At 34.5% G+C, this 25,742-nt stretch overlaps 2 protein-coding genes across 11 annotated transcripts; one reads left to right on the forward strand and one right to left on the reverse strand.

Annotated features, from left to right (window-relative positions):
* Positions 1–716: 716 nt before the first annotated feature.
* Positions 717–7,199, reverse strand: LOC103497796 (dihydrolipoyl dehydrogenase 1, chloroplastic-like). Its single transcript, XM_008460147.3, has 15 exons — positions 6,595–7,199; positions 6,061–6,207; positions 5,712–5,846; positions 5,251–5,356; positions 4,024–4,148; positions 3,101–3,226; positions 2,926–3,006; positions 2,625–2,687; positions 2,461–2,535; positions 2,300–2,378; positions 2,117–2,217; positions 1,797–1,910; positions 1,587–1,700; positions 1,325–1,396; positions 717–1,095 (listed from the first exon to the last, which is right to left on the reverse strand). The coding sequence occupies exons 1-15, from the start codon at positions 6,895–6,897 to the stop codon at positions 1,048–1,050; spliced, it is 1,689 nt and encodes a 562-aa protein (XP_008458369.2). The 5' UTR covers positions 6,898–7,199; the 3' UTR covers positions 717–1,047.
* Positions 7,200–11,637: 4,438 nt separating this feature from the next.
* Positions 11,638–24,947, forward strand: LOC103497795 (uncharacterized). 10 transcript variants are annotated; one of them, XM_051091896.1, is made up of 27 exons: positions 11,638–11,797; positions 12,002–12,084; positions 13,883–13,963; positions 14,135–14,234; positions 14,389–14,473; positions 14,555–14,604; positions 17,255–17,334; positions 18,253–18,312; positions 18,436–18,535; positions 18,628–18,705; positions 19,116–19,183; positions 19,315–19,383; positions 19,466–19,543; positions 19,613–19,708; positions 19,891–19,961; positions 20,158–20,235; positions 20,625–20,718; positions 21,126–21,227; positions 22,027–22,190; positions 22,282–22,396; positions 22,802–22,933; positions 23,014–23,121; positions 23,205–23,317; positions 23,517–23,636; positions 23,708–23,892; positions 23,993–24,178; positions 24,267–24,947. In XM_051091896.1, the coding sequence occupies exons 2-27, from the start codon at positions 12,040–12,042 to the stop codon at positions 24,389–24,391; spliced, it is 2,583 nt and encodes an 860-aa protein (XP_050947853.1). In that variant the 5' UTR covers positions 11,638–11,797; positions 12,002–12,039; the 3' UTR covers positions 24,392–24,947. The 10 variants fall into 10 exon arrangements, 9 of the variants coding, with proteins under 9 accessions (XP_050947853.1, XP_008458363.1, XP_008458368.2 ...); XM_051091897.1 differs by having other exon boundaries at positions 11,656–12,084; positions 23,977–24,178; XM_008460141.3 differs by having other exon boundaries at positions 11,639–11,797; positions 23,708–24,947.
* The last annotated feature ends 795 nt before the right edge of the window (positions 24,948–25,742 follow it).

Genomic DNA, 25,742 nt, shown 5'->3' on the forward strand with positions numbered 1-25,742 from the left:
CTAATTTCTTATGCTTTGGATATTTCATCAATTTACCAAATAAAGTTTCTTTACAAAACATCTCTTCAGCCATTGTCCCTTCTTGTTTTATGTGATATGTAAGTTGGCCTGGATTGAAATAGGAATTGTAATGGTCTGAATCGAAACCTAATCAATACAATATTAGAAGTCATGATAAAACCAAAATATACCCTTTGTTTTTTCTTTTTTTTTAAGTGCGAGAATAAAGGAGATGTTTTTCTAAGAGTGTGACCAAAATAATATTTGAACTTATTTTAAATGAACAAATAAATACTTTTGACCTAATATTAGATTTGCTGCATTTATATTGTAATCATTTTTCTCATGCTCTATTGTTATTAGCGATTTTCCCAAATACAGATACTAGAAAATAGCTGTTCGAATCTATTTGATTTTCCAATTAATCCTCCACATTTCAGTGTTTTGCAAAATTCATCAGCTTTAAAAATTCCGTGGTTGTGGAGATTTTCGGTGATGGATTCTGGTTCACCTTTGAAAATTCATATGCCAATTGTATTATTTCACAAAAAACATGTGAGGTGAGTAGAATAGCTTTTATTCTTATAATAGGATAAAATGGGAAATTACACAACAGTGTCACTGAAGCAGTTTTAGTAAATAAGAAATTTATTACCGATTAAGATTGAATGTTCAACTCAACCTATATAAGAAAAACGTAAACGGGGGTCTAAATATGGACAAAATTATAACTTATATGGCTTTCTATTGATAAATTACTTTGTCCGAAACCACAGACCAAAAAGCATCTAAAAGAGGAAGCAACTGCCAATTTATGTTCCATTTGCAAGGGATGGATTAAATCAATAATGTAAGAATAAAAACGATATTAAAATATTTTGGACCAAACCAACTGCATGATATCGGCTAATTCTCTCAAGACTTGGTTGTTTCTTCCAGTTTTTTGATGTTCCTGCTGATCACTCCATCTAGAAATCATGTCATTTCTCGAAACTCCCTAACAAAAGTAAAAATCTTCAAAAAGGAAGGCTTTGAGCGTGGAAAAGCTTACACTGCGAGCGGTTCACTTACTGCGCTCGGAACATGAGCTTCGACCTGTCGAAAAGGCCTTTTTGTATGAAATAATGTTTAGCAAAAGAAGGGGAGGGATACTAGTTAATTTCTGAAATTAAATATCTCCGGTGAAAGGGGTTCGTATAATTCATAGATTTTCATTGCACCAACAATAAATGAACAAAATTGTTGTATATTTGAGTTGGATCCAATTGACGTAAGAAATGAAGTCTTGAAGGTCAAGCATGATCTATAGAAATGGTAAACTGACCTTAGCTGATTTAAATAGTTCATCAAGCACCTCAGACAGGGTTGGATGTGCATGAACCGCTAATTTAATATCCTGCACCAGTATATTGGATGTCAAGTATGATTGGAGAAAATTATGCAACTCAAATACTCGTGTTTGTAGGCTCTAGTTCTTTTTATCAATATGATTAAATCACATCTATTAACTAAATCATTGTAGATTTAAGGCATTCCGACTTCAGACGTGATGACAAAAGGATATTGGTTATCGCTGTGAAATTTACCTGAATACGTGTTCCTAGGGCTATTGCGTTTGATGCTTCGTGGATAAGATCGGCAGCGTGCAATCCAAAAATATGAACCCCAAGGATCTCTCCATTATCGGGTCTATATATTAGCTGGATGAGGTGAAAATAATGGAATTATCACCAACTGAAAACCATCGACAAAGTACCATTGGAGAAGGGAATGAATAAAGGTTTCAGAAATATAACCTTGGCTAGACCCTCTCCTTCATTTTCTGCAAGGGCCTTTGTGTTTGCCTTAAAACTCGTCTTGGCAACACTTACTTCAAATCCCTCCTTCTGACCTTTTTCCCTGGCTTGAGGCTGAAATAATTGTGCATTTAGTTGATCATTAGATATTGAAACTTAAAAGTGCATGTGATCAAGTGAGGAAAGAAGGCTTGATAAGAAGTAAATGCAAGAATGGAATGTGCTCATTGTTAACCCAATGATATGAACAAACATAATATAATGTAATCAGTATTAGTTAATGCAGATCAACACAAAGTCTCCACTGAATGTATTTTTACCTCTGTTAGCCCAACCATACTAATTTCAGGATGAGTGAAACAAGCTGCAGGGACGCTTAAATGATTGAGCACGTGATCCCTTCCAGTAACTTGTTCAACCACTGTCAAAAGGTAGGTGCTTAAATAGTTAATTGTTTAGTTTGAGTTTATGGCACAGATAATAATTGGTTGCCAACTACTGACCCGAAATGCCTTGTGCACTGGCTGCATGTGCAAGCATCATCTTCCCATTTGCATCACCAATGCAGTACACGTGAGGAACCTAGCATGTACAATACGTGCAAACTATGATTATGATGGTAAAAATAAAAGGTTAGCCAAAATAAATTCTATTTGCTATATACCAGTTTTCCACTTGCATCAATCACTCTCATGCGCTCGTCAACAGGAACGAAACCACGTTGTGTGACCACATTGATCTACAAATAAATTTAAGAAATAGATATCAAAATTGTTTAATATATAACTAGAGATGGTCTACAAAAAATCAGCACTTGAGGAGGCATACATTCTCTAACCCAAGACCGTTGGTGAATGGGGCCCTTCCAGTTGCAATCAATGCTGCATCTACCTGTTGAAAGCAAAAGAAAGGCACAACATGTCAAGACAGTATCAGCAATGCAACCAATGCCTTTAAAAGAGAGAACGGCATTTAAATTTTGAAACCAGTTGAAGATTTGACGTTAGTTTCTCATCTACCCTTGATTATCCCCGGAGGCCAGAGCCTACCAGTATTAGGGAAGACTATATAAAGCCATTTGAGCATCATCAGTTCTCCAGTAAAGACAGTTGCCAAAAATATTAGTTACCTCTAGAGTATCTTTAAGTTCCTTAGTTTTTGCATCTATAAGCTCTATAGTGACTGGCTTCCCATCCTTTGCTGGAGTGATCTTTATAAGAACATCAAGGAAAACACAAGCCAATTTAAAAAATGTGCAAAAGAGAAGGGAAAAAAGTCTACTGAAGTACAAAATAATGCATAACCTTAGATGCAAATACTCCAGTATGGTAATCAATTTTCCGTGGATTTATTAGAACCCTCTGGGCCAATTTTCCAATCTCGGGATCAAATCCAGGCATGAGTTGATCAAGTGCTTCAATAAAGGTAACCTGCAAAGAGGAACATTATGATGACATACGTAGCACAGGATATATTTATCGCTAGTAATTAGCTATTCCCTTTTAAAAATAAAATTAAGAATTACATCCCTACATGGTTCACTATTGGTTATAAATAAACTTAAAGAAAATCCATGCATCAGTATTCGTGTTCCTATATGTCTTAAATACCTGGCTGTCCTTTGAAAGAAAAAGTTCGTTAAACTTTTGTCCCTTCTATTTTTGTTTAACATCCAAAAGATCGCTTTCTTCATGCCCACCAGGCCTTTTTTCTTTAATTATTATCATTATTATTTTCTTTAATGAGAAATGACGAACTAGCTTTTCATTTTTGGTAAGGGATTACAGAAGGGCTAAGTAAGCCATGGAGATTACAGATGATTCCTCTGTGCCCACTAAATGGACAGCCTCATCAGAATGCTAGTCAAAAAGTTCCAAAACATAGTTGTGATCCCAAAAAAAAGAAGAAAAAAGCAAACCTCAAATAGGATTGTGTTGCTGTCTAGAGTATTTAAGAAATGCCCTGAAGCAAACCTCAAATCTATGTTCCTAACGGTTTAAATCCAAAAAACCCATACAACAAAGTACAGGAATTATGATACAGCAACAAATATTCGACCAAAAAATTATAGTAACAGCCTAACAGTTTTAGAAGAGCTTCGAGCAACTTCGCGTTTCTTTTTTATTTGTGTATGCATCATGCAACCAAGAAACAAATACAAAAAAGTAAAAATATTGGACAACACTGTGGGATTTAGGTCTTTTAATATGTAGAGAGGAAGACAAACCTCACTTCCAAGAGCAGTATACACATCGCTGAACTCAAGGCCAATATAGCCACTCCCGACAATGGCGATCCAGTCAGGAACAAATTCCAGTTTTAGTGCATGGTCACTGGTAATAACAGTCTTCCCTGTATGAAACCATCAATTGAGCACAATCCCACAAATAATTAAACTTGAGAAAATAAAATTAATCCAAAATAAAAAGATTATTCCCTTTTCTTAAAGTGAAAACACGACATGATATTCAATCAAAAGAAACAGAGGATGGCCTAGGAGTAGAGAGAACCCCCTTAAAAAAACAGTAAAGGAAAGCTTTCTAGTTGTTCGCAACCATGGAAAGGTTGTAGTTAAAAAGAATCTTGTGTGAGTATAACTCCAGCAAGCCTATGTCCACAGAGATGACTTGGCACTAAAAGAATGTGAAGTTTGTGAAGTGCTGTAATGCTGAATATAAAATGAAATTTTCAAGCTGTAAAACTACACTTAACTCATGAAAATAAAGTTGTACACATCCCCACTGCATCTACGTTTTTCAATTCACCAAGTTCTTTTTCCTTTCTTTTCTTTTTTATCCTTTTTTTTCTTTTTTCTTTTTTTATGAATTATTCACTACTGGCATTTGTTGTCGAAGAATTGTGTTCAATGAGTAGGAAGCTTTAAACATCTTAACTTGCAAGATAATACAGTCAGAAAGTGCCCATGCCATTAGTCAGAGTCAACAACTCCAAATTATATCTAAACGCACCAACTTTCTCCAAATTCTGAAAGTTCCAACTCAAAACCAAAGTGGGGTACCTAACTCCACCAAATTCTGAGAAAAACGACTAAGAAAATTATTTTCTCTACGAAAGAAAGAAAGGAGTTCATTCCATCATCTCACTGGAGGAGCACTGAAATTTAAGTTCGACACTTTTGATTTTAAAAACAAATCTAGCAATTGGCTACAGCTTCATATCCTTGAATTAAAAACTTTTTTCATGGACACAATGATGACATGAAATAAACATTTACCACCTCCATAAATGTGTTTGGAAATTTCTGACCTTATCTGGTCGTAAGGTTAAGTAGTTGAGTGATTATAAACCAAGGACTGAAAGGACAAGAATAAAAAACTTCATGCAATTTTGTGTCTTTTCCATGACTTTGTACCCCAAGATTTCAAGAACTAAAATAATTGATACACTTCAAAGTAGTTATATGGACGAGAAAAGGAGTAAGATTGATGTTTACCATCAATTTCAATGCCCTTAGGAACAAAAGGGACAGAACCGGTAGCAATGATTATGTCTTTTGCAGTAACTATTTTGTCAGAACCAACCTGCACCTTTTGAGGGCCCTAAAAAATTCAAAAAGTGGCATGAGATAAATTAGTGGAATGGACATCCGTGGAAAAATCAATCCCTTTATATTATACGGGGGAATCCATTGGAATGTGTAATCTTGATGGCTAACAATTTTCAGGAAGTATGTTCAAGATGAAAAATTCCAAGGAATGGACCAAGTGATCAAGTTCGAGACTTGTTTAGACAACATAGCCATCAATTTTATCAAATAGATCAGAAGGTTTAATTGTCCCAATTCTTAAAACATTTCAAATAAACTGGTGACATGAGAAACAATAGTAGGCTCAGATTTGTCTAAAGCTATCTAGGAAAGGAACTTTTTATTCATGAACACACAAGTAAACTTACCAAAATTGTACCAACGCCTGTCAATATATCCACTCCAAGGGCTTTCATTGAGTTGGTCAAGTTATTACGGATTTTTGAAGCAAGATTATTGGCATGATCAGCCACTCCTTGTCTATCATATCCAGCAGCTGATACCTATAGATAAGTTAAAATAAAGAATGGGAAGAAGTCCCAAGATTATTAGTGGTTAAACGACTCCAATCGACCAAACAGTAATCAAGCACACAACTTATTATCGGTAAGGGTAGAAAATGCAGTTGCAAATAAACACGTATGAATAGCAATGATCCTTCAAAAAATTACTGTATGTTCTCCTATGTCAAAACCTCTGATTCCCTAAAATCAGTACCTGCAAACCCAAAGCCTTCAAGTGATGTTCATTCTGAAGTTCCCGCATCCTACCACTTACAGCCAGAAGAGCTTTAGAAGGAACACATCCTCTGTTTACACAAGTTCCACCCACCACATCTCCCTCTACAATGGCAGTTTTCAGACCCTGCAATCACAGCATTCTACAGGATTATACCCATGTCGTATCATCTTCTGATCAACAATATGTACAATCATTTCTAGTGCCAGTCAGATGGAAAAACTGGATTAAAGTCAAATATCACGAACATCACCAAAATATCTAAAATTTTCGGCTAAAATCATTTACCATATTGTCATCAAACAGTGATAAAATGACAATGAATGTACTAAAGCGACAAAAACAGCAGTAGTAGATACAAGCAGAAACAGTTTGAGCTGGCAACGAAAAACAGAGTCGAGCTACATTTGCAGACCCTTTCCAATCGAATGAACCATAGATATAATTGAATAACAACGATCTGGGTTAACATAACTACGCAATAACCAATACACCCAAACCTTCTTCACTGACCTTCTCAACAGCATGAAGCGCAGCACCATGGCCACCAACACCAGCTCCAATAATAAGCAAATCGTAGTCAAATTTGGAGGGACTTCCATTGGCAGAGAGAGCAGCAGAAATCTTCCTACTGGAACTGGAAGCAACACAGACATGAAGTCTATTGAAATGAGAGCGTTTAAGGGATGAAAATCCAAAGGCTTCACGCCTGAGGCCGCAAAAACGGAGATTGATGGGGGCAAAATCAACGGGGGAATTTGATCTGATAGGAGCGAGTGAAGAGGATGAGACTGAGAGGGAGATTGAGGAGTGCATTTCGAGATTGAAATGGGAAAATGAGGAATTTGAGAAAGAAGAAGTGAGGATGAGAGATCTGAAGAAGGGAGTGGGAAATGGTTTTTCTTTGTCTGGAGGAAGAAAGAACAGTTGAAGAGAGTAAGCCTCGAAGAGTCCGTTGAGAGCGGGCGGATATAACTAAGTGCGGCGGATAGACATGGAGTTGTGTTTGCTGTCCTACGTGACCATCTTTTGCTACTATGCGCCTTTCTGGCCCTTGCGGAAATATTGGAGGGTATGATCAAAAGATTTCGGCCTTAGTTTGATTATTATTTTAGATTTTATTTGTAACGATTTTGCTTTTGTTTGATCATTATTTAGAGTATTTGAAGTGTTTAGAGTTATAGGTTCTGTAGTTATAAAATTTGTACATAGAGTGGTAGATTTTAATTATTGATTGATGTCCAAAAGATAAACAATTCATCGGTGAAGTTTATCCATAGATATATAAACAATAAACTTCAAAGGTAAATCCTATAAAATGATTTTCATCTAAACTCTTGATCGAAGTCTAATAACTTGTTTCTTGAAGTTATATTTTTAGACCCTATTTGATAATTGTAATGAAACTTGTTTCTCTCAATTTCTTAATGATATTTTTCATGTTTATTCGGTAAGAGACCGTCGTTCTTAACCAAATTCCGCTGAAGACAATATTTTAAAAAATAAATAACGATAATGATTTTTTTTTTTTAGTTTTCTAACACTTTGTTTCATATTTTGAAATGTTAATAGAAAATAGATAACAACTCGTAAATTTTTAGGTAGAATGAGTATCTATATGCTTTGTTTTAAAAAACAAACAACATGAAATTATTGAAGTTGAAGGTAAGATTTAAGTCTTCAAATCTTAGCTTAGTTCTTCTTTCAAACTTTCGTAGAAAATATATGATGTAACAAATGAACTATAAGATATAAGCAAGGTTCAAAATATCGATGTTGATAGGTATGTTGAGATCCCAATTTCATTGAAATATCAATGAAAAATTTTATAGAAATTGATGAAAATTGATTGAAATTATTATGGTTAGTTAATGAAATGTTGATTGTAGCTCGATTATACTATAATTGACTATTTTAAGAGTCATTTCTACAAAGTAAGCTAATATTTAGATACTAGTAAAAAATGATGTGCAACGCACGTAAAATGTTGTAGTTTCAATTAGTTTCTTATTAATATAAGTTAAATGTTGTAATACTTTCTTAATATTTTCATACTATCATCTTTAAAAAAAAATCTTCTATCTTGCTATGAGAAACAATGTAATGATGAGAAAGCATGAAGTGAAAGAAAAATAAGAAAATAACTACGTATACGAAACAAATGTAAATCGTTTATCGTAAAATGTACATACAAACCTATCTACTTTACATATATATATATATAATTAAATTCACAATCTTAATAATTCTTATGTGGAACGACGTTAAATTTAATAAAAATAGTTTAAGCGAAGCTTTCTTTAAAAAAAAAAAGTGGTTTCTTGAAAATAAAAGTTACAATTCATAAAATAAACAAAACTCAGGTCAAATTAATTTTAAGGAATAATTATTTACTAACGTATGAAGCCTTCCATTTTTCTTAATCAAATAGTATTCTAACAACTTATCGATTTTTTTTTTTTAATCTCAAGACAAAACAAAGACGAGAAGTTTGAACCGCATACTCTGTAGTTACTAACACGTATAATGTCAGTTGAATTATGTTATCTTTAATATTTTAATAAGCGTTCTAAGTGATATTTTTGTTTGTATCGGTGTTTTTCAAAAATTAAAATTGTGAGGGAAACTACTACGAGTATGGTGGTAGTTGTAATTACACATCATTAAATTTTAAATTGTAAAAGTCGAGTTCTCAAATTTATAAGGTGCTAGATTTGGAATCTCAAGCTCTATATATATATATATATATATATATATATATATATATATATATATATATATATATATATATATATATATATATATATATATATTATAACATTTGTATATGTTTGAGGTTTCAATATTCGTCAATTCGAAAATTTATAATTATTTGAAGTTTGATGGTCTAGTTTTTAACACCCGTACAAGTTTGACCACTCGTTTTTTACAGTTGAAGGTTTAAGGGTGTAGTCGCGATGACTATTGCCCCTACTTTACGATAATTTATTGCAATTTGCCAAAACTTGTAAATATTGAACATACCTTATATAACTTATTTGAGATCTGACATGTTTGTCTAAACACAATAAACTTTAAACAAGGGACCAATTATAGTTATAAAAAAATGGTTTGATCTCACTCCATAGCAATATTTAATTCATATTAGTGTAGTGTCATATAGAGTTATGCGGTGCTTCAACTAGTACACAAAGAAATCAGTTCGACTAGACACTTAGATCACATATGTAGTGCGGCAAAATGAGATTACTGTGAGATCCATCACATGACACTCATTTGGAATGTGTGAAATATGCAAGTGTCGACGCGAGTGAAGCTATTGATATTGCAAGGTATAATAGCATTGAGCTATAATGTTCCTTTTTGACATGTGCAGTCTTCCCATGATTTGATTGTAGTTGGGTTATCGTGAGAACTCCTAACAAACTCCTACAATTGCGTTCTAAAATTATTTTATTTCCATAAATAGCATTTAAAAAACATGTATAAGAATTTAATTGACGTTGCTGAATATGAGTATCTAGTTTGAAGGTTAAAACGTTAATCAAATGCTTTCTTACAGAACATTCAACGCTCTATTAAGATTTTCATCTAAGTAAAAACCATATTTAGAATAGGTAGTTGTGTGTATTTTTAAATATATTTTTGAAAGACATTCCATTTAAATCTACGTAACTTCAAATGTCCGAATTTTGATTTTTATGCTTTCAGTAAATGTAAACACGAATTAGTAATATTAGTACACGTTTAAGTGTTACCATTCTATCTAATTAGTTGATATTGATACCTATCTTGTTTCATTGTTAGTCTTTTTTTTTATTATTTTACAATTGAAACCATTATTGTAATTTTAACAAACTTGATAACAACTATTTTCGATCATAAGAGTCCGTTTGGGTTGACTTAAGAAAAAAAAAAGTTTTTTCAAGAAATTTATTTTTGTTTGATTTTTTTCCCAAAAAAATACATTTAAAAAATATAATTTGAGTTACTTCCAAAGACACTATAAATTTGGAATCCACTTAAATCATATAGACAAAACCAAACAATTAAAAGTTAATAAGCCAAAACAAAAAGATTACTCAAAACTAAGATCGTATTGTAGTTATTTTTTTGTCCACATATAAATGTTTGTTCGAAGCCCAATTTACCAAAAAAAGAAAAAAAAAAAAAGATAAAAGAAGTTATAACAATGTATTTGAAACTTGTTCACAAGTTCTCATATTTTCAATAAACCTTAAATAATTTTAATTTTTCTATCGAGTAGTTTTCTTTTCTAAAATATTTGTAATACTAACTCAAAATGTACCCACTAAATTATAGGTAGATTTTGACACATTATATTCTAAATGTACCCTCTAAATTATAGGTAGATTTTGACACATTATATTCTATCTTGCACAAAATTAACGTAGTATTAACAAAAGACCAAAATCGACTAAAATTGTAAAGTAGACGAATGAAAATCACACTAAAATAGAGAAAAAAGAGAAACAAGAAAATTATTTTAAACAACAAGTTAAAAATAGGAAATAACTAAAGAAGATACATATAAAGTATGAAAAATTGTCAAAAATAACAAAACGATCTAAATACTTATGCTCGATAACAAAATTTTGTTTTTTAGTAGTTTATTTGTACAATAGTAATTATAATATGTAGTAATTTTTAAAATATTATCAAATATGTAACAATATTTAAAAAAAACGGTAAACATAGCATAGTCTAACTTCTATCGCTAATAAACTTTTACGGTTTATTAGCGATAACATTTGCTACATGGTATTGATAGATTTTGACATATTTGCTACATTTACAATTTTTTAAAGGTAAATTTTCATAAATATAACAAACGATTAAAATATTTAGGTTAGTCATTTTTTATATATTAAGGTTTACCCTTTTATTTTTGTTCTCCTCGTGCAATTTTTTTATATTCGTACGTCTTTCTCCATTCCTTTTTTTTTTTGTTTTAATTTATTTCAATCGTTTTTTTCCCTTTTTTTACGTGGTTTAGATCAGGGTAACCAAATCAGTAACCAAATCAATTGTGTATTTTTGTATGTTGTTTAGATCAGGGTAACCAAATCTAAACGATCTAAATCTAAATGTGTACCAAATATATTAAGACGTGGTTGACAATTTGGTACATTGTGGTCTATGGAGCTGTGAGCTTTTTCTGTTTCCGAAATTGTTAAAATATTTTATTATACTTTTGTAAGACGTCTACGCAATTGGTTTGTTTGATTATTTTGAAAAACCCTAGTAGGATAAATAGTAAAAATAAATAAATAAATAAAGGATAGTATTTTACCATATACTAAATTTGAAGAGAGGTCGAAGAAAAAGGAAAACTAAACGGAAGGATGAATACGGCAATATAACTCTTTGGGCAACAAAAAGGCGCGTAAAATTGGGGGGTAAAGTGCAAAGGGAAAAAAAAAGAAAAAGAGCGCGTAAATTTACGCGATTATAATTGGGGGAGTGGGTCAGTTTGTTATTTTACAAAAAATGAATGGCATAACTGAAAATTGAGCTTTTTCCAATTCCAATATGCGGGATTAGATATTTTTCTTTTTTTTCTTTCTTTTTCCTTACAGCACGAAAAGTGGAAAGAAACACACCGGAGAAGAAGGAGGAGCGAACAAGAAACACGAAGAAATACCAAAGATTCGCCATTGAAAAGCCTTTCTCTGCCACGTCTGTGCCGTCTAGGGTTTCTCTTCTCAACTCTTACTGAAGTATCTTTCCTTCTTCTCTACTTACTTACTTTCTTCTTCTTCTTCTTCTTCTTCTTCTTCTTCTTCTTCTTCTTTTTCTTTTTATTCTCCTCCTCCTCCTTCTTCTTCCTGTTTCATCGTCTTGCAAAAACCCTAATTCTTCATGCACCTATTTCAACTCTTCTTCACTCCACTTCAAGATTGCCTTTGAAGTTGAGTCAATCTTGCCTCTGTTCTCATGGGTGCCCCAGATAGATCTCCGGCGACCTCCAATTCTATGCAGGTTAGTTCTTTGTTTTCTTTTGGGGATCTTTTTCGCTACTTTGACACTGGAAGCTACTAGGCGCTTCCTGACATTTAGTCTAGCCTTGTAATTTTGTGGCTGAGATTGGTTTCTGAATGTTGCTATTTAGTTTTTAAGTTGAGGTTTAGTATCGTACTCTTTTTGCTGTAATTTGCGTCCGTTAGAGAGGGAATTGCTTGATTTGATATTTATTGTAATTTAACTTGCTCTTCAACCCAGAATTTATTTCTTGAAGTCGTACCAACCAAGAAGTAAATGCTATCTTCTAATTACTCAATCTGCATTACGTTTTCAGTAAATTATTCTATGAGCTTTACTACTTGCGGCATAACTGTCGAGTTTGACAAGTTTGCAAAAGATTAAACCCTACAGTGTACTGAGAAGCTGTATTAGCTACTGAGAAACACTGGATACGGTATTTAGTCGAGTATTTTATACTTTAAAAGCTTACACCAAGAGTGTAACCTATGCAAAACTGAATTGGCTAAGACATATTCCCTTGGCTAAGAGGATACGGTAGAGTATCGAGTCCTCCCACCCCATATGCCGATGATATCTCAAAAATTTTACACTAAGAATTTGGTATCCTCAGTGTGAACTGGGGAGGACTTTAGAGTAGAATAACGCTTTTACTTAAAAGTATTTATCATGTGATTGTCAACACTTTTTGAAGAATTATTAATTAAATGCCTCAATTCAAAGCACTTTGAGCGTTTTGTGGCACTGCTTGGAGTTGCATCAAACGGCTTAAATATAATGCTAGAGCTATCACAGATTCACAACAAAGACTCCTAATGCACAGTACGTATTGTTAACTCAGTTTTCCAAAATAGCGAGCTAGCACTTAACTTGTAATGATGATCAAATTTATTGGTTAATTTAAAGGTTTAAAACTTCTCATTTACAACTCCACCAATAAAACAAACTGGCCACGGGTTTCATGGTTCCACATTCCTAGAAACAAAAGTTCTGTTTTTTTGAAACGCCCAACATATTTTAGTGAACATCCCCTTGTATTCAAGGGATACTTACATCACAATAGTTCAATAATTTCTCACCCATTTTGAGATTAGTGAAATATTCAGTTCCTCTTGAAGGTCTTAAGATCACATCTGCTGCTTTCGGATTAAGAGAGGCAACCTTACAGGTTATAAGGCAAATTCTACCTTCCCCTGCTCAATAAAAGTCTCTAACCTTTTGTTCTAATGTTTGGGGATCTGTGTTAGGTTGTCTTTTGAAAAGACAGAAAATATAGTGGGAGTCTAGGAAAAAATAATTGGACTGAGCTCGACTTGGCTTCTTTAGGCCAACGGGAAAATAGTTCAACTGGTTAAGACATTGATCCTTGATCAAAAGGTCCAATGTTTAAATCCCTTCTCCACATGTTGTGGAACTCACAACATGTTTTCATTAGATAGCTGCGTTTCTCTGCACTTCTTACAAGTTTCTTCCACTACTAAGTCCATGAATTCAACTTTATTTGGGTTTTTCTATTTGGCCTTCTTACAAAATAGGATGCGATCCACCCCCTAGTTGGATGCACTTGTGGTTCTCCTCCTGCCGGGTACTGGTCAATATGTTTCTTACAAAACTTCCCGGCTCATGTTTTTAGTTGACTGTTGCATGCATTCAAACTGTCTATTTATTGACTTGTTACAATTGAATGTGTTTGTGATGATCTTGGAGAAGTTCAAACTCACTTAATTATTATTTTTTCAATTTTGTTTGCTGTAAGATGCTGTACTTGATCCTCATTGTTTGTACCCTCAAATTTCAGCGTGTCAAAGTATATCGTTTGAATGACGATGGTAAATGGGATGATCAAGGAACTGGACATGTTACTGTTGACTATTTGGAGGTTTGTGACTGGCTTTTCCCCCTTTTATTTGTATTGGATTGGATAAGAAACATTGGACTATCCAGAAAGAGAAAACAATAGAATAGAGGTTGTGTTCAATCTCTCAATCAATTTTAGTTAACATGATCTTCAAAAATATGAACGGCTGAAAGCAAATTTAATTCTACTCAGAGATCAGAGGAATTAGGATTGTGTGTTGTTGATGAAGAGGACAACGAGACTCTACTTCTTCACCGTATTAGTTCAGATGACATTTACAGAAAGCAAGAAGGTTTTTCTTTCTTTTCTTACGTACTTTAACAGTATTGTTAGCATGAGGCTTCTTTAAAATGCGTGCCTGCACTATTTGAAATTCCTGGTTGGTTTTGATGGAGGCTTATATTGATGTTTGAAGTACTAACAAAAGTCAGCTCTTAATTACACAGATACTATAATCTCTTGGAGAGATCCAGAATATTCTACAGAGTTAGCTCTTAGCTTTCAAGAGACAACTGGATGTTCATACATATGGTAACTATCGAGTGTCCAACAGACACTCTTAACATTTTTTTCTCGTGATAGACTAGTTGAAAGTTGGTTTATCTTTTTCAGGGATCACATTTGCAATGCACAAAGGAATCTACATTTTAGTTCTCTCAACAGTAAGTACACAGTTAGTGGTCTTTCTTTCAATGTTTCTAATTTTGTTTTTTGCACTGTGTTTATCATGATAAGAACTTACTGTTGTAGATGTACTGGTATAGAGTGGAGGCTACATTTATTGAACTGAGGTGTTCTAGCTTTTGAGTGGGAAATTCCCTTTGAGCTTAGTTCGTAGTAGAGGCGAAAATAGGAACGGGCTATGTTCTTGTTGACACCGAAACTCAAACAAAAAACTCTGTTGTACCAAAACCTGCGATGGTTACTGGGACTTCAAAGTATGATGACCTTTGGCCTTTGTAGGATTGAAGAGAAAATAAAATCTTTTATCTGTTTAGTAGCGCATGTTTTACTCTTATCTACAGTATTGTATAATTTATGAGTGTCAATAGTTCAAGAGTTATATTCAAGTAAAAAGTTGAGTAGTTTTCTCATTCCATTTCATCTAAACCAAACATTAATTTGAATATATTTTTGTAATATGAATTAGAGCAGTGTTTCCCCTCAACATAGAATCTAAAAATTGAATATTGTTTGTAATATATATATATATTTGATGGGAAACAGTGCGCTAATACTGAATTAATTTTTATTATTCTTATTTTTGTCCTTGCTGGCTTCTGTTTTAACTCCTTGCTGTGAAATTAGAAGAATAGCCTGTAAATCTGTTGCAATCTCATAGAAGTAAGCAGAGTGGCGAACATGATAGATTTAAGGATTAAGACAGTATAGAGTGTGGAACATGGTTTGTTTCCTTGTAATCTCTTGTACTTGAGGCTTTGTCTCTTCTCACTATTTCAATAAAGATTGTGTTTTCTTTTGGAAAAAAAAAAACATGGATGAAAATGGGAAATCTTGGGAAAGTACCACAATAAATCTTAGTGTGAGAAGAGGTGGAGTTTGTGCTGTTAGATGGGAGATATGCTGGAAGTTGGGAAATTTTTGAATTCTCAATTACTTCCTATTTCTGTTTAGAATTGTGGTTTTGTTATGGAAAATCATTGAGCTTTCTCATGGGAAGGGATTGATGGGGAGGTTCAGGTGGTTTGTTAGTCACTGGAGCTCAGATGTTTGGCATTGGTAACCTAAGATTATGTAATGAAACTCTGTTGGCACAGTGATTGTAGTATTTCTTCTAAAGAGCGGAAATGCCCAGTTCATTAGATCATCGCTAGTAGGAGCGATCCACACCTTTTTGAATGGATTTCTAGTTGTGGAATTAATGATTTTAGTAATTTGCTCTTGGATTGCTGTTGCTTTGAGTTTCTCGTTGTTCTCCGAATTTCTATTTGTAGGAGGGTTGTTGGTTGTTCTTTATTTTTGTGGTTATGTCATTTGTTGAATAAAAATCTGCGTCAAGTGGCCTCTTCATTGCCATCTTTCAATCAATTTCATTTTTCTTTTGGGCTCCCATCATCCTCTTTTTGAGATGATGGAGGTCGTAACCTTCCTTTCTATCATTTTGATTGGTTCGTTTGTCTTGGAGGAGGGATTTAAGAATTTGGGCCCTCAATCCATTTGAGGGATTCAGGTGCAGTTCATTTTTTCCACATCTTATGTGCTCGACCTCCCTCATAGCCAAGACTTGGGCGCATGGTTTTTCCTCTCTTTGGAAGGTAAAAATCCTCAAGAAAGTTATATTCTTTGCTGGGAAGGTTTTGCATGAGATAATGAACAACCTTTTTGTTGTGTTGCATTCTTGATGAATGCCACTAGGAGGATACCGACAATGTATCATGGCCCATGGGGTTTCCAGAATGCTTCTGCTCTAGGGAGCCCGGAGTTTCTTTGGACTTGTTTTGGCTCATAGCACAAACGGCAATCTATAACTGAGGAAGTGCTTCAAAACCCTCCCTTTCTGAAAAAGGCAGGGCCGTGCGACATGATTGCCTTTTCTTGCTATTCTTTGAGGTGCTTGGTTGGAGAGAAACAATAAGTTTTTTAGAGGGTTTGAGTGATCTTGAGAGGAGTTTGAGTGGTTTCCCAGGTTTAATGCATCTTTATGGGCATTCATTAATCGGGCTTTCTGTACCATCTCGGTCTCTCTTTTGGATTGGAGTCCATTCTTGTAGTCAGTAATAGTGTAGGGAGGACTCCTTTTGTGGGTTTTTTTTTTTGTATGCTTTTATATTTTTTTTTCATTTTTCTGAATAAACCTTAAAATGGAGAAAGCCTAATTAGGTACCATCCTGTTCTTGCACTGTGATTTGCTATGAAGGGTTGAATTTTCTTGTCGAGAACTTTTGCTTTGAATTACTGCCTCCCCAGCAAGGTTGATAGTTGGATGATTGAAGAGCTTAATAGTAAAGCTTTTGTTCCAAAAGGAAATATCCCGTGGAGATGTGCTACTAAAGCTTTTTTGTCGTTCCCTTTGGAATGAGAGAAATAGTAGAATTTTCGAAGATAAGTCTGATTCTTTTGATTCCTTTTGGACTGTGGTTCAACACATAGCTTCTTGGTGGAGCACCAATTATACCAAACACTTTTTTGTCTCATTGACCCTTGCCCTTAGACGGTCTTCTTTTGCTTAATAATTTCTGTTTCTTATCAAAATAAATAAATAAATAAATAAAATAAAATAAACGAAAGTTACATTTATTTTGGCAAATACTAGTTTTGAATAATTCTTTGTCTTCATTTCTATATGGCCAGATGATACGTTCCACAGCATGAACAGTGAGTTGAGAGAGTTGCCTGCAATTGAGCTATCAACACTCCCCCTAATACACAAGGTTAGTATGAAGGTTTCTAAAAAGCAATTATCCAAAGCGAATTTGGTAGAGAACTTTGTGGAAACCACTCTCAAACATGTTTAGCCTTTAATAAGTATGATAGCATGCTTTATAGCTATACTAGATTACTAGTCTCCTTTCAAACTGGAAAGGTATTTTCTAATCTCTCTTTTGGGGCATCCCCTTCTTTTATAATTCATACTGTCGATGAAATTATCTCTTATAAAAAAAAGAGAGAGCGCATGCTTTGTGGATCCCCCCCCCCCCCCCCCCCCCCCACCCACCCCCACATAAAACGTATAAAAATTTAAAAATTGACACTCAAAGAATCCCCCCCTCTCTCTCTCTTTCTTACACTCTCTCTCCCTTCTTGCACCCTCATTTTGGATAAACAAACTCTAAGAAACTACATGAGGAATTTGTTATTCAAATTCTATAGAAGTTGCCGAAGAGTAAGCTTAATCATCAATCCTTTGCCGCTCATCCAACTGAGTCATATACAAATTTACATTCGGCAATTTTCTGTTGTCTTCTCTCCCCTTTTTATGTTCTCCTTCCCTACTCTTGCCTGTCATAGGCTGCTTATTCAGTTGAATCATATTCCGGTTAGACTCAACTACACATCTTGTAACATTGGCCGATCTATCCTCAAATGGATTATTCCTTTTGTGCCTTGCATTAGGTAGATGAATAATTGTCGCTTTCTAATAATAAGGAACTAATTGTGTATGGTGCTTCATGTATACCCATTGTGATGTAGTCTCTGCCAGAGTGGCATGAGTCTTTAATACTGTTTGCATCGCGGAAGTATGAGTGATTGGCTTCTTAAGATAAATATCCTCCTTGCCAGGTTTAGCTTTTCTTTTTCATTCTTTGAATGCGGACAACCCATCATATTGATTTATGCTTTTTGTTTAGATTGTTGTTGAAAGTGGCATTACGGATCAGATGCGGTTAGTGGAACTCATAGTTGCCAATGTAAGATTTGGACAACTTTGTGATTTTCCATGTATATTTGGGTTCTCTTACGTCTTCTCCATGAAATCCTTATATTGGATTAACAAGAACAAGTATTTTGACTGACAATTTTTGATAATGCAGCAAGATTTTTTCAAAAAGCTGATGGACATATTTCATATCTGTGAAGACTTGGAAAATCTTGATGGTCTTCACATGATATACAAAATAGTCAGAGGGATCAGTCAGTATCTCTTCTGTTTTCATTTACTATTATTGGCAGGAATTATTTTATGTTGTTTGATACTTATTATTATTACTACTATCATTTTTCAGTCATGCTGAATAGCTCTCAGATCTTTGAGAAAATTTTTGGAGATGAATTAATCATGGACATCATTGGTTCTCTAGAATGTAAGCTATCATATTTTTTCAATTAATGCTCATGTATAAATGTTTTGCTATATTTAAACTAGAAATACGTTGTGCTCTAGTGGATATTCTATGTTATCCTGGTTTTTGCTGCTCTTATTTGGTCTAATTTTTGCAAGATGTTTTGTGATTATGACTTCTCTAACCTTGGGCTTATTGGAAGGTGGGTTTTATGGCTCTCTTAACGTGGGATGAGAACTTCTATACTCTTTTATCTTCTTTTATGTCTCTGGTTTTGTTGCTGAAACCAGGCTTAGTATAAAGTTAGTTATCTACCTATATATATTGCTCCTTTTTTAAATAGGTTCTGGGGACTCTTATCCAAAAAAATAAATTGGTTCTGGCGACAACCCTCAATGACATTGTACTTCTATTTTTTATGTGATTGCCAGATGATCCAGAGTTGTCTCATGTCCAGCATCATCGTAACTATTTAAAAGAGCATGTCATTTTCAAAGAGGTAATGCTGTTACCTAGCTGTCTATGTTCAAAATCGAGGGCAAATGACAGTGGGCGAGGGGTCTTGTTATGTAGTCTTCTGTGGAGACTTTTACTTGTTTATCACACACGTATTCACTTTCATTTTTGTAGGCCATACGCATCAAGGATCCGTTGGTTTTGTCAAAGATACATCAAACATACAGAGTTGGCTATCTAAAGGTTTGGGTCTTTGATCGATGCGATTTCTCTATTGTTTGAGCTAGCTGTTAATGTGATTTTATCTTGGATTGTTTTGCCATAGGATGTTGTTTTGGCTAGAGTATTGGACGAGTCCACAATTGCAAATCTAAATTCCATTATCCATACAAACAATGCGCTGGTAGGTTCTTGGAACCACATGCTTGTTTTTGAGCTGATGCATAGACTCTAACATCAGGTTTCATTGTAGGTTATTTCATTGTTGAAGGATGACAATACATTTATTCAGGAGTTGTTTGTAAAGTTGAAATCGCCAACAACCTCTGAAGAATCTAAGAAGAATTTGGTACTATTGCTTCTAAGCATTATTTTTTCCCCTTGTTATGTTGTGGCTACATGTAATTTCTTGTGCTTTAGCTCAGTCTAATTTTCTCTCTACTGTTTTAACTTCCTATTCTCAATTTCGTGAGGAATATTTTGAATTCTTTTGAATGAATGTGATCATATAACTCATTATCTTGGTGCTAGGTACATTTTTTGCACGAGTTTTGCAGTTTAAGTAAAAACTTACAGATGGTTCAGCAGCTACGGCTATTTCGGTACCTTCTGAATGACATACTATTCTTTTTTTCTTTTAAAAATGTATTTTCTGTTTGAAAATATTCAAAGTCATGAAAATCTATAACTTTGATTCTTTGAATATTTTTCTATTTCAAATTAAGGCGCTGATAGCCAGTTGCTGATTTCTTAAGACCTCTGGCTGAGTTGTTTTAAATGAACTTACAAATTCTGCAGGGATCTTATGAATGAGGGTATTTTCGATGTCATTGCTGATGTTCTACAAAGTCCAGATAAAAAGTTTGTGTTAACTGGGTAATGTCTACTTTCTGATTAAATTTTGGTTTTGTTTTAGTGTATTTCCCTAAACTATAGTTTTTGAACCATAAACTGTTTTACGAACTTATGTTTAAGAAGAAACTTTTACATTGTTCACTTGTTCACCATTCATTGCAAGTTTCTTTGGTTCTTATGAAAAGAACAAGAGCTTTTATCTAAAAACGATATTTATGGTTTGTTTTTCTCTTGTTAAAAGAACCATTATGATTACGAGCTTTTATCTCTTGTTTTTCTCTTGTTTTTATCTGAAAACACAACCTTGAACTGGGTTTGTTTTATTTTGAGCAGCACACTTGCGTTATTCCATCTATTTTTATCTCACTCTTACTGTGCATCTCAGTAATGCATTGTTTGCATGGATGCAGGACAGATATCCTTATTCTTTTCTTGAACCAAGATCCAAATCTTCTACGTTCTTATGTTGTTAGGAAGGAAGGAATTCCACTCCTAGGACTGCTGGTACGAGATTCTTACCCGTTTTGTCTGATTTGAACTTTTTTGTTTCTAAATGAAAAGGAATACTTTCATTGAGGAAAGTGAAAAAAAAATACTCGCTGATACTAAAAAAATACTAAAAATTGAGAAAAAGGCCCCTAGAAAACATCAATAGGGGAGGAGCCCAACCAAAAATACGAAGAAACAAATATTTTAAGAAAGGGCTCCTGTTCTTATTTACACCCTTGTTTGGTTAGCGGCACCTTCATGGAATGGGAAATGTTGTGAAAAGTAATGCAAGTGAACTTGTGAACATAATTATATCCCTTTATTAAGGCAAATGTGCTGTTGTGTAGTAACCCCTTTTCAAGCTAAATTAGTAACAGAGGGTTAACTCGTGAGAAATTCACCAGCATTTTATTTAACTATAGGTTGAAGGCTTGACTACGGATTTTGGTGAGGAGATGCACTGTCAGTTTTTTGAAATCCTTCGATGTTTACTGGATTCCTACTCACTAGCAGGAGCAGCCCAGGTTTGCTTAGCCATCTATTTTTGTCCCTGTTTACTTTGGTTAAAACTTAAAAGATCTCTTCTAGTTGAGTTTTATCTATTAATTGGAATGTTGCTCCACTTCGGAGGCGTTTGAAACGTGAGTGAGTTGTGAAGTTTAGAGAGTTGTAAACTCCTTGTGCGTTAATTGCAAGGAGTTATTATAACACAAAATTAATGTTTTTTAGTCGTGAGCCTACAAACTCATTGGGTCTAACAAGAAGTGGAGAGTTCACAACTTCACCCTCCTCAACTCCTATTTTCCAAACTTCTTGGACTAAACACCCCTTAGGTCATATCTCACTCTATTTTGTTCAACTTAGGTTGTGCATTCTTAGTATTGGCCTTCATATTTTTTCATATTAGGCTGCATGTTAATGAAAATGCTGAAAATGCTGTGATTTCAAAGTTCTGAGCTGCATAACATTTACGAAAAGAACCTAACGTCCTTATCTTGAAAATTTATTTGATTCCTCAAAGTCAGAAAGTAGCTCTCGATGCCCAATTCTATAGGCCATTGGCTTGGCCTTCAGATTGGCAATTCATGAGGGCTTCTAAAAGCCAATTACACTGACCTCATCTATTCAGAGTATTTTTGCAAATACCTCACTTACCTATGCGACATTATATGATTTCTCACCTTTTGTCCGAGGCATTTGTACCAGGTTTTTGGAAATACTGTCATTGATTTTTCATATTAGATGCAATCTGTGCTTAGACTTGCATAATTTCCGCTGTATCCACTTTACATTGACTGCAATATTATGTACTTGGTGTTGCAGAGAGAAACTGCCATCGAGACATTCTATGAGAATCATTTCGGTCAATTAATTGATGTTATGGCAGTGTCATGCCCTTCAGAAGGGAGGGTAGTAAAGCCCGAAATACTATCCAACATTTGTGAAATGCTTTGCTTTTGTGTTCTGCACCATCCTTACAAAATAAAGTAATGTTTTGTCCCCATTTGGTTATTTTATAATTGAAGTTTATTTCAATCTTAAAAGTTACTATTTTTTGTTTTTTCTTTCTGTTTTCAGGAGCAACTTTCTAGTGAATAATGTTATAGATAAAGTGTTGTTACTGACTCATAGAAGGGAAAAATATTTGGTTGTTGCAGCTATTCGGTTTGTTCGAACTATTTTGTCTCGACATGTAAGTTGAATCAGCAATGATATGTTATTTTTTATTTCTTACATCATGGTTATTGAATTGATGACATTACAGTCATTTTCTTCTCTTCCTAGGGAATTAAAATTTGGATTATTATCACTGAAATCACCGTTAAGGGTTTATACTTGACATCAATTCCCTAGTTGCTAATTGGAGTATTTTACAATCTGCTCAACTCTGCTGTTTTAGATTACAATCCTCTGCTCTCTTCCCAGGGGGATTAAATTTTTATTGTAATTACTCAGAAATAACACTCTTGAGGGTTTATACTTGATATCTTGTCGTTCCCTTAGGTCTAAGGAATAATAGTTGGTGTTTTTAGTTTGATTTTCTATGTTTACAGATTGAAATTGGTAAATATACTGAATTATTTTCTTTGTCATGCAGGATGATGAATTGATAAGTCATTTTATAAAAAATAATCTTCTAAAACCAATTATAGATGCCTTTGTTGCTAATGGGAATCGTTACAATCTGCTCAACTCTTCTGTTCTAGATTTGTTCGATTATATCCGCAAGGTCTCCATCTTTCTTACCACACCTTTGTTCTTTGGTTATTCCGGTAGAATATTGATTCAGTGGTTTTGTGTTTCGTGCAGGAAAATCTAAAATCTTTAGTTAAGTACATAGTTGATTCATTCTGGAACCGGTTGGTCCAGTTTGAGTATTTGGCTGCAATTCAGTCTCTAAAAGTAAAATATGAACAGGTATTCTCAAAATTACATGAGATAGTGTCCTGTTCTGCCTTCCAAAAGCTGTACTATTTTGTATTTAACATCTCTATTTGCAGTGCCTAGAAGATTTTGGTACAAGAGGCACAACTACTAATGTGTTAGACCCTAGAAAAAGAATCGAGGAGCGTGCTTTGGAGAAAGAAGAAGAAGACTATTTTAATGAAGAGAGGTAAGCTTTGTTTCTATTTTCTAACCAACATGGTAAACTGAATTGGAAGTTTTAAGGTACAACAGTACCCAAAAGAAAAGCACTATAATTTGTTAATTAACAGCAGGGAACTTTTTATTTCATAGTGTGCTGCATATTTTAGCGTATTTCTTTAAGTAAAACATTGAATCTGGCTGTTATTAACTCCACTACCGATCAGTGATGAGGAGGATACTGCAACTGCATCTGCATCTGCAACTGCATCTGTTTCAAATGTACAGAGAGCGCAATCTCCATCTGTTCTATGTAATGGAGTTCCTGCAAGTTACCCTCCATCAAGGTACTTCGATTTGCTTTGAACAAAAAAATTTGATTGCAAAAGCAGTTTTTGATTGTCCTCAATTCTTACAGTCCTCGACCTGGTGGTGGACTTGTTGACTATGACGACGACGAGGATGATGATGACTTCAACTACAAGCCACCACCAAGAAAACAATCAGAAGCAGTGGAAGAAGATGATGGAGCATTCCTCAAGTTGAAACGGAAACCTTTTCAAAAGGAGAAGGATTCCGAGAAGATGAAAAAGCAGCGACCAGGTAAAAACTCTAAGACAAAAGATGGTGTATTTGCTGCCTTGTGTTCAACACTGAGCCAAGCGGTTCTTCCGAATAAGAATGCAGCAAGCTCTCATTCTAGGTCTCGTCCAATTGAAGGGAACACAAGTTCAGAACACGAGAGCCCAAAAGAGACAGATGAGAATGCTTCAAGAAGCTCAACCGATGATGGCAGTAGCAGTTTGGACGAGGGGAACCAGACAGAAAAGCAATCAATTTCTCCTAAGAAATGTTCTGATCCAATACATAAACCTTCAGATAATAGACAGTTGAGTGGAGACGACTGTTCATTGATTCCTCCAAACTCCTCTCCTGAAATGACTGTAAATGGATCGTAGGTTCTCTCTTCATTGCAGGTGATTGCAGTTCTTCATTGCAGGTGATTGCAGTTCTCTTCCATTTTCGTTTGCCTTGTGAATATGCTTTGGTGCGAAAAGGGACCTGGACTAGTCTTGGATCGACAACTTCAAAAGGATGCTAGTCTTGGAACAAATTAGCTTCGAGGCTTTCCATCAAAGGCAGTGGAGCTAATTGATGCCTGTATAATAATGTACTGACAAAGTGGTGGATTGGAAGCCTTGTGTTGCATTCGAGCGCCCAAACAACCTTCCACCAAACCGTTTTTTCTATCGCGAGTTTAGAGAACTGTTGCTTTAAGTTGAACAGTTGTTGGCATCAATTTTGTTATCTGATTTCAACCCCTTCCCCCCACTCCCACCCCAAACCTAAAAGAGATAGAGGGGGTGTATACAAATATTTATATCCCATGGGTTCAGCTGTGTAAAACTAATGTCATTCAGTAGATAGGGACGAGCAAGCCCCTACCAAAGAATATGGATTTTATTACTTACATTGCTCATTTAGTTAGGGTTGGGTTGGGCGGGGTCAAATTTTATCTTTACGCTCTACCAAGCTTGTCCATCTGAAATGTAGTCTAGACGTCTGTATAGCGGACTTTGAATTCAATTACTCTTTTATCTTTGCCTTTTGGAGAGTATTTTTTGGGGAGTTATGGATCTGTTTTGCTTTGGCAGGAATCACTTCTTACTGCTAGTATCGTTTTTCTTTTAGACTTCTGCTTCTTTTTATAGTCGATAACTTTTGAATTGGGTTCCACGTACGTAACATGATGGAGGTTTGACCAAGCTAGTATTGCTTTTTCGATGTTTGTGAAACAGTTATGCTGTTTTGGCATGTATGATGGTATCTAGAACGAATGACTGGTTTCATTTTAGATCTGCTGGATAAATATGCTCAAATTTGGAACAAACGTTTCAGATTTTGAGATCCGAATCTTGATTTCAATTGGGAATGAATGCCTTGTTCGTTTCTTGGGCTCTAATGGCATTGCGACATGGGCTGGTTGGTAGTAGGGCGATGAATCGAGAAGAGAACAAGAGGTAGGAGATGACTACTTTAGCATTTTAATTAGCAAAACTGTTATAACCACCAAATTAGCCTAAGCTGATAAAATTTGAGGGCCTATTTTGTGTGATTGTCATTTGAATTTGTTGGAAAAGTTACATGTATACACTAAAATCAATCATATATTGAGATTTAAATCCCAAATTGAGAGAATATTGCCTTCAACTAACTTAATTGCTAGGAGTTTTGATTGAATTGCTGGAGTTTTGATGTCACAATGAAATAATTATGTATCTATTGGTTATATTTCAAATGTGTACTTTTAAGTTCTGTGTCTATTTGGGTTCAAACTTTCAAAATATTTGGTAAACATATAAATTTTCAATTATGTGTTCGGTAAGTTCTTACATTTTAAATAGGTTCCTATTCCTAATTTTTGTATGTAATAAATTCTCAATAATTCATAA

The sequence above is a fragment of the Cucumis melo genome, chromosome 11, assembly GCF_025177605.1.
Source record: "Cucumis melo cultivar AY chromosome 11, USDA_Cmelo_AY_1.0, whole genome shotgun sequence".
Taxonomy (NCBI): Eukaryota; Viridiplantae; Streptophyta; class Magnoliopsida; order Cucurbitales; family Cucurbitaceae; genus Cucumis; species Cucumis melo.